The 10,121-nt window shown below is 55.3% G+C and overlaps 1 protein-coding gene across 2 annotated transcripts in view; it reads right to left on the bottom strand.

The window, feature by feature from the left end:
* Window positions 1-855: 855 nt before the first annotated feature.
* The window catches only part of LIMD1 (LIM domain containing 1), a 65,155-nt gene continuing 55,889 nt past the window's right edge, over window positions 856-10,121 (bottom strand). The window contains exons 4-8 of one of the 2 annotated variants that reach the window (XM_042929073.1): window positions 9,720-9,782; window positions 4,007-4,137; window positions 3,371-3,422; window positions 2,506-2,574; window positions 856-1,073 (exon numbers count right to left, since the gene is read on the bottom strand). In XM_042929073.1, the coding sequence (XP_042785007.1) occupies window positions 936-1,073; window positions 2,506-2,574; window positions 3,371-3,422; window positions 4,007-4,137; window positions 9,720-9,782 (453 nt within the window). In that variant the 3' untranslated portion in view covers window positions 856-935. The other variant, XM_042929074.1, reaches the window with a different exon arrangement.

The raw sequence follows: 10,121 nt of genomic DNA, 5'->3' as shown, positions 1-10,121 counted from the left end.
TAGATAAGCTACGACAGGCACAGAGATGTCCCCACACGGGATCCTGAGACTTGCCTCTGTGGGAGCGACTCCAAAGTCCCAGACTCTCGAGAGCTCCAGAGGAGGACGGTGCAAACAGGAGGGCAAAGGACGCCTGGTACCCGCACCCAAGTTCTCGTCCCAAACACGCCTCGCTATCGAACGGGGCAAACCTCCGCCCGGGCTCCCAGCTGCCTGTCAGGGAGTGAAGATTTGCAGGAGCAGGCAAGACGTTGTCAGCGTACGAGGAGGAAACCCCGGCTCGCTCAGTCCACAACTCGGCTCCGGTTTACCAAGCAGTTCTTCCTCGGACACAGAGCACGGGCACAGCTTCCCTCTTGCCACAATGCGGTTAAAATCTGCCATCACCCGACAGAAGAGCGGAGTCTCTGGGGCGGAGAGACGTCTCCAATAACGCTGCGTGTGCGTGTCGAGGGTGCAGTCTCAAATCATGTCGTGTGCGTGGGGGGGGTGGGGGCACCGGGGGTAATGTCTGGTGCGGGTGCTTTCCTAAAGGGACAGGGAGGGGCTGAAGGTATCGGCAGCTGAGCCCTCCTCAGAGGACACCGCGAAGTACGCTCAGGGCAAACTTTTCCCTCTAAAGCACGAGCTGTTCCCAGAGGGGCCCGGAGGGCTCCTTGGGGTGTCACACGCCATGCACCTGCTAGAGTATCTTCCTGAGTAATCCGATGAGGGCGGGGTGGCGGAGAAAGGCACTTGGAAAGTAACACCCACCAGACAGGGAGGTTGAAGGAGCGGCGCCCCACGCGTATACAGAAACTTACCTGCCTGGCCCCCCTCCCCACCCGCCCCCACCCCCGCGACCACCCCGTGGGGCCACTGGAATTAGCAGGCAGATGTCTGGCTTTGCGACGCTGGCTTCTGGTCGCCAACGCGAGGTCTGGAAGAGGCTCTCGCTAGAAGCGGTGCTGGTGGAGAGCTGCAGGGGAGGGGCTCTTCTCCAGTCTCTTGACGTGGCAGGAGTGACAGAACAGGTGGTCTTCCAGGGGGTAGCAGCGGTGGCCATCTTCGTCGTTGAGTTCCAGGCCGCAGTCCTGGGGGGGGGGGGGGGGGGGAGTGGAGGCAAAAATGTCCAGGGGGTAGCAGAACAGAACAAAAGGATCGCAAGACCGACCCCAAGGCCAGCGGCCCCAGGGAACCAGCAGAGGGCGCTGCGTGGTCGTGCGGTCCAGCCGAGGGGAGGTGCGGCAGGTCGCTATGGAGCACTTGAAACGGGGCGGTCAGAACCGAGCCGGGCGTCCGCAAATGCATGCCCCGCACTCCCAAGACTTAGGGCAGGACATGAATGTAAGGCAGTTCATGAAAAACCCTTGTATCGATTACATACTGAAATAACGTTTTGGATATACTGGGTGAATACAATATTGCAAGAGTGAATCCCACCTGTTTCTTTTGTCTTCTTTTTTAATTTGAGAGAGGAAGTGGGGGAGTAGGGCAGAGGGAGAGGGAGAGAATCTCAAGCAGGCTCCACACGCTCAGCACGGAGCCTGATGCGGGGCTCGATCCCACGACCCCGGGATCAGGGCCTGACCCCAAATCAAGAGTCAGACGCTCAACCGACTGAGCCACCCAGGCGCCCCCTTTTTCCTTTTTTAAGGCGGCTACTAGAAAACGAAAGCACACACACGACTTGAATTTGGGGCTCTCGGGTTCCTACGGGACAGCATGGCACTGAACGTGTGGAGAGGACGACGAGCAAATGTCCCCAGGGCTGGCAGTGAACTGGAGCCTCCCGCCGTCACCTCACCCGCTTCCCGTTCACCCCACCCACGGCGTCACACGGTAACTCTTCTCTCCTCCCATGGCTGAATCCGCTTAATCCTGGCTGAACCTCCGCGGGCGCTTCAAGCGTTTGCCCCCTTCACAAGGGCTGGCGAGGGGGCGAGCCCCGGCCTGCCTGACGGTCACGGGGTGGCCGTGGCTTCTTTAGCCCGGGCGTGACACGAGCTAAGAGAGGGGGCAGATGGGCCCCACACGCACGCACTCCACACCAACCAGGGACGTTGGGTGGGTTTCCAACCAGGGAGAGGGGTGGGATTCTTTGTGATCTCCAGGGCTCAGCTCAGAAAGGGGCTCTTGGCAGACAGACCAGCCTACAAGCTGGAGGGGAGGGTGTCTATTCCCCCAAGTCACTCAGCTGCCTGACAATGTGGCACGTGAAACCCCACGCCCCCCCCGCGCCCCCTCCCCCCCCCCCCCCCCCCCCCCCCCCGCTCAGCTGCGGTGGCTTCCGGACTCGGCTGTTAACAAATGCGGGGAAGGCAGCAAAGACCCCCCTGTCCCCAACACCTGCATCTCCTCCGACCTCCCCCACAAATCAGGCTGCACCCCTTGACCTGGAGGGCAGCTCTGGAGGGCAGCCCTCGACCACACCCTGCTGACCACCTCAGGCCCCGGTCAACCCAGGAGGCCTTCCTCTTGTACTGTTGAAACGGGCCTGGGGAGTCTGGGCAGGGAGGCGCCTACCTCGCAGTGGTAGCACTCCACGTGGAAGTCTCTGTCCATGGACACGACGCGGATGGTCTCATCTGAGCCCTGGACGGAAGGAAAGTAAGAACAAGAGGCCGGTTGGGGGACCCGTGAGATTCCCAAGGCGACAAGTAGGTGGCCTCAGAAGAGCACAGCTCTGTAGTGAAGTCCCACACCGGCTGGAAAAAGGACACCTTGAACCGATGAGAGAGGAAGTCGGAGGGACAGCAGCCACACCTTCTGGAACGTCAGGGTCAACACTGAGAAAACCACCTCCTTTCATGGAGAGTGAGGTTTTAAAAGAGAAAATGAATGAAAGGCAGGTTTTCTGCTCACCTTCTAATCTAGGAGTCACTATCAAGTCAGGCAGTTGGACGACTGTAGGGACGAATGGGCCACAAGAAGGGCACTGGGCTGGGGAAGCCAGTTAATACGAAAGGGCCTTCTTGGTGAGGACACTATTAGGGTCAGAGGTGAGATTTCAGAAGGATTTTCTGATTTTTTTTTTTTAATGTTTACTTATTTATTTATTTAAATATTTTATTTATTCATTTACTTTGGAGAAAGAGAGCGAGAGAGAGAGAGAGAGAGAGAGAGAGAGGGAGACACGGAATCCGAAGCGGGCTCCCGGCTCCGAGCGGTCAGCACAGAGCCCGACGCGGGGCTCCAACTCGTGAACTGGGAGATCACGACCTGAGCCGAGGTTGTGAGGTCACGACCGAGCTGAACTGACTGAGCCACCCAGGCGCCCCAGAAGGACTTTCTAAAAGGTAGAAGGACAGGACACAGATCTTTGTAAGCGACCCGAGGGACGTATTCGTGTCAGGGAGCCGCCAGGAGCAGGTGTGAAAGAGCACCTTACCTCGGGTGGAAGGATGGGAAGCCCACAGGCTGCACACTTGGGGGCCAGCACCCTGCCGAGAGAAGCGCAGAAGCAGTAAAGGGAGTGTTGTGCTGTCTCTGGGAGGCAAGACCCCGGAGCCTTCCTCAGGGCCGGCCTCCCACCCATCGCTCGTCAGGCGAACCCCTCCAGCCCTCGCATCGAGGCAGCCCGGCTCATTCTCTGGGAGGTGTTTCAGTCGTGCCGCGGGATCGCTCCCCGGCGGCAACAAGCATACCCGGACGCTCTCCCCACAACCTACTAGGGATGGAGACGGCCCTGTTTACTTCCCTCCGGGTGCCCGGCACAGGCCCAGGCAGATCGAGGGTGGCGGTGCCCAGCGCCGAATCGCTGCCTTTGGAAGTTAAAGCTGGAGCCACCGGGCCTGACAGATGCCTCCCGAGCCTCGAGAGGATCTGATCACAGGGCTTTGGGGCTCTGTGTTTTCCAGTAAACGTGGTTCTGTAACCACCTCCTGTCTGCACCGGCATCGGCCGACCTCCCGACTGTGGACTAAGGTACAGGCCTGCGGAGGCGCCCCGGCGGGTGTCCATCCCTCACTCCGTGAGATCAGCGTGGCCCGCACGCGCGGCCCCTCTCCGCCCCACCCCTCCTCACTTGTGGTAATCTCGGACACAGTAGATCTTGTTCTCGGAGTCCACGGTGAAGGGCACCCCGTCCAGGCACTCGTTGCAGATGACGCAGCGGAAGCAGCCGGGGTGGTAGGACTTCCCGAGGGCCTGCAGGATCTGGGGGCAGAAGGCGAGAGAGGCCAGGGCTCGGCGGGGATTTTGGAGAAGGCGTGGACGGCGGGAAGGAGAAGAACGCGTCGGGCCGAGGGACCGCAGGTGCAATCACGCTGCACGGCACACGCCCATCCCAGAGTCACTTGGATCAAGGTCAAGAGATGGCAGGGCGGGGAAGGCAAATCTAGGTAAATGCATCCACAGGAGGAAGTCAGACAGGATCCTTCTCCTGTGCGTAACCCTCCAGGGGAGAATTCAGGGGGCTCTTCCGCAGTTCTCTGCAGGAAAGGATGCGAAGCAGGGCCACAGAGGGCTCCATCCCAAGCCCCTTCACGTCTGCCTCCCAGGTGCCCCTTCTAAGCGGCTTTCACTCCGCAGCGGGATAATCCACGAACTGTGGCTCGACCACGGGTTACTTCAAATCCAAGCCTAAGCAGAGCCTCTTTGGCTGCTGTTGTTTTTAAACCCGAGACGGAGAGAAGGCTCCACAAGCCTTAGTGCCATTTGATCTGGTTGTGATGCCCGGACAGGTAAGAGGCAGTCCTGGAACCAGGACAGAGCCGAGACAAGGTAGGAGAGAGAAGAGATGTGAAGAACACCCTTGGTGAGGTCAGCCGGTGAGCAAATTACCTCCCGGCGGAACTGCCTGCCTCCAAGCCCGTTGCTGGGTGGCGTAATACAGCTTTCCTATCAAGTCAGCGCATCTCACAGCGTGGTCCCCGGACCCGCAGTATCCACACCCTCCGGGAACGTGTTAAAAAAATGTCCATTCCCAGGCCCCAGCCCGGCTCTCCAGAATCAGAAGTTCTAGGGTAAACCCTGGCACGTAGTGTTTTCGTACCATGATTCCAATGCGTGCGAAAGTCTGAGAACCACTGGTCTGCGTCCCAACAAGTCTGGGTTTTTCTATAATTTGCAGCTGAAAGCATTTTCACCGACTCAATAGGAGATTCACTTCTGTGCTCACCTGTGCCACGAAACGTAGCACGAACAGCTGAACTACGGGGTCAACACCCGCAAGGATGTCGCTAAAATGCCCGGGTGCGAGGAACGCACAGACAGTTAGCAGCACCCCGGAGGGGGGGGCCACACAGAATGCTTTCAACTAGGCAGCAGGAAGGGGGCTTGCGACTGAGGAAAACCTTGTTGGTGCATGTGACACCTGCAGGAAGGGTGTGCTCCAGAGCCCGACGCTTCCCCCTCCAAGGCCAACGCCACACCTCGCACGCCGCAGCCAAGGGGGCGAGCCGGGGGCTTCGTGTGCTCTGAAGGCTCAGCTTTCCAGCTTCCTCATTCCCTCCGGTGTGGCACTAACCTTCGGGGCCCCTTTCAATCCGCAGGAAGCTGCCAAAGTGGGAAGAACCACCAGCCGGGCTTCCAAAGTCCACTTGGCAATCTGGACCTTGGAATGCATTCTGCTCCCAGGCTAATGCTGTCTTGGCAGAAGGGACCCTGAAATTAACTTAACCCACAACGTGCCTAAAGTGCACTCTGACTCACTGTGATCTTTCTTTTTACTGTGGGAAAATGCCCAGTTTCAGCCTGCAGGCTAGGAGTATCCCACTCTACTAAGGGGGCAGGTGAGGGGCACAGATGGTTTATACAAAGAATTGGACAACTGGTTGGTTGTCTTGGAGGACCAAGAATGGTTTTGAAGGGATCTTTCTCTGCATTGTAAAAACTCTTGGCAACAGTGAAGGGTTCTGGTTTAATTTTTTTTAACCGTTTATATATTTTTGAGAGAGAGAGAGAGAGACAGAGCATGAGCAGGGAGGGGCAGAGAGAGAGGGAGACACCGAATCGGAAGCAGGCTCCAGGCTCTGAGCCATCAGCACAGAGCCCGATGCGGGGCTCAAAGTCACGGATTGCGAGATCGTGACCCGAGCCGAAGTCGGATGCTCAACCGACTGAGCCACCCAGGCACGCCTGAAGGGTTCTGGTTTTAAAAGAGGGGGTCACTACCGGGCAGGCATTTGCCAAAAGTTTCCAAGTCCTAGAGAAGACCGGCAAGGGCCCAGGTCCAACTTCGCATTATCCTCGTGGGGTAGACATGGTTCCAAAGCTTCGTTCTTTCCCTTCCTGTATGCAAGGCTGGCCCTCACTTCAAGGAGTGGAAGAGGAGAGGGGCGCCTGGGTGGCTCGGTCGGTGAGGCATCCGACTTCAACTCAGGTCATGATCTCACCGTTCCCGACTTCGAGCCCCACGTCAGGCTCTGCGCTGACAGCTTGGAGCCTGGAACCTATTTCAGATTCTGTCTCTCTTTCTCTCTCTCTGCCCCTCCCCTGCTCACGCTCTGTCTCTCTCTCTCTCTCAAAAATAAAATAAATGTTAAAAAATTTTTGAAGAGGGGTGCCTGGGAGGCTCAGTCGGTGAAGTGTCCGACTCTTGGTTTCTTTTTTTTTTTTTTTTTTTTAATTTTTTTTTTTTTTCAACGTTTTTAATTTATTTTTGGGACAGAGAGAGACAGAGCATGAACGGGGGAGGGGCAGAGAGAGAGGGAGACACAGAATCGGAAACAGGCTCCAGGCTCCGAGCCATCAGCCCAGAGCCCGACGCGGGGCTCGAACTCACGGACCGCGAGATCGTGACCTGGCTGAAGTCGGACGCTTAACCGACTGCGCCACCCAGGCGCCCCCGACTCTTGGTTTCTGCTCAGGTCATGATCTCGAGGTTCATGGGTTCAAGCTTCCACATTGTCTGTGCTGACGGCCTGCTTAGGATTCTCTCTCTCTCCTCTCTCTCTGCCCCTCCCCTGCTCTCTCCCTCCCCCTCTCTTAAAATAAATAAATAAACTTAACAAGAAAAAAAAAAGTGGAGGAGATCTTCCCCATCTCGTGAATTGAGACTGGCCTCGTGATGTTCTTTGATTAACAGAATGAGGAAGAAATGATGTTCAGAAACTTCTGAGCTGAGGACTTAAGAAGCCTGACAGCTTCCCTTCCTCTCTCTAGAAGGGAAGCTGTCCAGGCTAGACTACTGAATGAGGTCAGCAGCCTCGGAGAGAAAGGCCTGGAGGGGAGAGGCCATCTCTGGCACTCAACTGTGACACCAGCTGAACGCAGCTGAGTGAGTGACCCCAGCCAACGCCACACGGAGCAGAAGAATCATCCCGCTGAGCCCTGACGTAATTCCGTGAATCACGATAAATAAGTCACTGGAGTTTAAAAAAATTTTTTAATGTTTATTTTTGAGAGAGAGCGTGCATGGGAGCGGGGGAGGGGCAGAGAGAGAGGGAGACACAGAATCCGAAGCAGGCTCCAGGCTCTGAACTGTCTGCACAGAGCCCCATGCGGGGCTCAAACCCCTAAACCATGAGATCACGACCTGAGCTGAAGTCAACACTTAACCAACTGAGCCACCCAGGCGCCCCAAATCACTGTTGTTTGAAACCACCACATCATGGGGTGGTTTACTATGCAGCAATAGGTAAATGAGGTGCTCTGAGGCCCAAAGAAGGCTTAGGATACCCAGAAGTAAGAACAGGGTATAATCCCATTCATAACTTTGGACACTGTTGACCTCGTATGTGGAGGGTTTGTTAGAAGGACTCGAAAATCACGGACAAATTCTCCTAACGAAATAGATCCCTATGGAGGACTGGCTGGCATCCGTGGAAGGTAGGGGTGAGGGTGTGGGCTCCCGCCTGCCTCCCCTGGGGAAGTGGGTGGAGAGCCATGCTCCCCAGGGAGGTCTTGGCTACTAACGAGGACCCAGCTCTCACAGGGGCTGAGCTCCACTGTCGTGTGTCAGAGCCGGGACAACGGCAGGCTTCTCCTTGTGAACAGGGAGGGCTCAGTTCACCTCTGTGTTATACATGTTAGCACAGAGCCGGCAGAAATGAGCGCTTGTGTCCAACAACACGCCCAAGAGTGTTCACAGCAGCTTTATTCATAAATAGCCTTCAGACTGGAAACCATCCAAATCCCCATCGGCTGGATAATAGGCCCCCAAACTGCTGTACCCATACAATGGGAGTCTATCTAGCAATGAAAATAAATGAACTACGGACACAGGCAACAACATGCGTGAACCTCAAAAACATTTTCTTTTTTTTTTTTTAAGTGTATTTATTTATTTTGAGAGAGTGAGAGCGCAGGTATGTGTGCACAAGTGAGGGAGGGGCAGAGAGAGAGCGAGAGCGAGAGCGAGAGAGAGAGAGAGAGAGAGAGAATCCCAAGCAGGCTCCACACTGTCAGTGCAGAGCCCAATGCGGGGCTCAAACTCACAAACCGCGAGATCGTGACCTGAGCTGAAATCGAGAGTCAGATGCTCAACCGACTGAGCCACCCAGGCTCCTGCCCCCCTTCCCCACGCTCAAAAACATTTTCTAAGGGAGAAAACGCAGACCCAAAGGACTCGATACTATATGATTCCATTTATATGAAGTTCCAGGACCAGCAAAACGAATCTGGAGCGAGAGAGGGGACCTTTGGAGGAGGGGGTCTGGACTGGGAGGAAGACAAGAAGGAAATTTCTGGGGTGTGGGATGTGGGAAACATCCGTATTTTGACCTGGGTAGTGGTTACACAGGTATATGCACATGTAAAATTTCATTCGCCTGTACGCTTAAAACGTACACCCTTTATTCTGTGAGCTGTTTCTCAACAAAAAGGTAAAAGGAAAAAACAGCAACAATTAGCAATTCCCTTCTCCAGAATGGAATGAATGGGTCAGCTTAGAGAGAGACTGAATTCTTTCCAGCTAAAAGAAGATTATAGGGGTGCCTGGGTGGCTCAAGTGGTTGAGTGTCTGACTCTTGATTCCGGCTCAGATCATGATACCAGGGTCTTGGGATCGAGCCCAGCATCGGGCTCCATGGAGCCTGCTTAAGATTCTCTCTCTCTTGCTCAAATAAAAAAAAAATGTTTTAAATCAAAGAAACTTTAAAAAGAATATCGTACAATGATTTTCTTCGACCAGTGCGTTAAAGAAATTCTTAAGGCCTGATCTCCGGTGCTGGACAATTTGATCCCTCAGACAGACTAAGTATTCTGTGTTTGTTAACCTCACAGCCTTACCCAATAAGGAGACCAGGAAAGAAAAACCGTCCCCACTGGAGAGATAAACGCACTGAGGCCCAAGACAAGCTCAGAGAGCCAGCTGTGTCTTGCTCTGCTGTCTCAGAACTAAAGACAGCCGCCCCTGTCCCCCAAACTCATCTTAGGAACAGACGGAGCCAGGCAGAACGTGGGGGACCAAGAACCGTGTTTACCCGACTTTCTGTACCCAACTCCGAGGTAGATGACGTCTAGCATCTGGCGTCTCACCCGGGACACCACGAGGACCACAGAAAATGAGAGGGAGGCCGGTGTGATCCCAACAGCCCAGGGGAGAGAACATCATCAGAAACACAGCATCGTGGGGACTACACGGCTAAGGATGCTGAGGCCGCTCAAAGCCAACAACGGGGTTTCTCCTAGGACAAGCAGAGCTGTGTCACACAGGGTCTTTTCTTAATAAAACCAGATGCGACCACAAACAAGGGTAGGAAACACAGTCCTCAACTACCGATTTCTTCTTTTCTGTGACCGTCTCCCCCCTCCCCCCGCTGCCATAATCTTGCTTGGTGACCCGACTGACTCACCATATCCATGATCAGATGTCCACAAAGGAAACACCTGTCGGCAGATTGCTGGAACCCGGAGTACTGCGGAGGAGAAAGAAAGCAAAGGTAAACCCGTCAGGGCACAGATGGCCCGGCCACTTGCCCGCCAGTCACGAGGACGACATCTTCGCAGAGAGATGTGTCCCACTAGACCGGAATCTGTCATTTCTCAGAACACAGGTTGTGGGATGTGGGTTGTGGGATGAATCACGAAATATCCCGTGCCACAGAGCCATTGCTGACACTGATGCCACTCGCCCTAACAACAGCTGCGTCTGGGCACCCACGACATGCCAGGCTCTGTCTCTAGGCCAGTGGTTCTCAAAGAGGAGTCCCCCGGAATCACCTGGGAACTTGTGAAAAATGCATATTTGGGCTCCA

This window comes from Panthera leo, chromosome A2 (assembly GCF_018350215.1).
Source record: "Panthera leo isolate Ple1 chromosome A2, P.leo_Ple1_pat1.1, whole genome shotgun sequence".
NCBI classification, from domain to species: domain Eukaryota; kingdom Metazoa; phylum Chordata; class Mammalia; order Carnivora; family Felidae; genus Panthera; species Panthera leo.
Note: the sequence above shows the minus strand (reverse complement) of the source record. Positions and strands in the feature narration are given on the sequence as shown.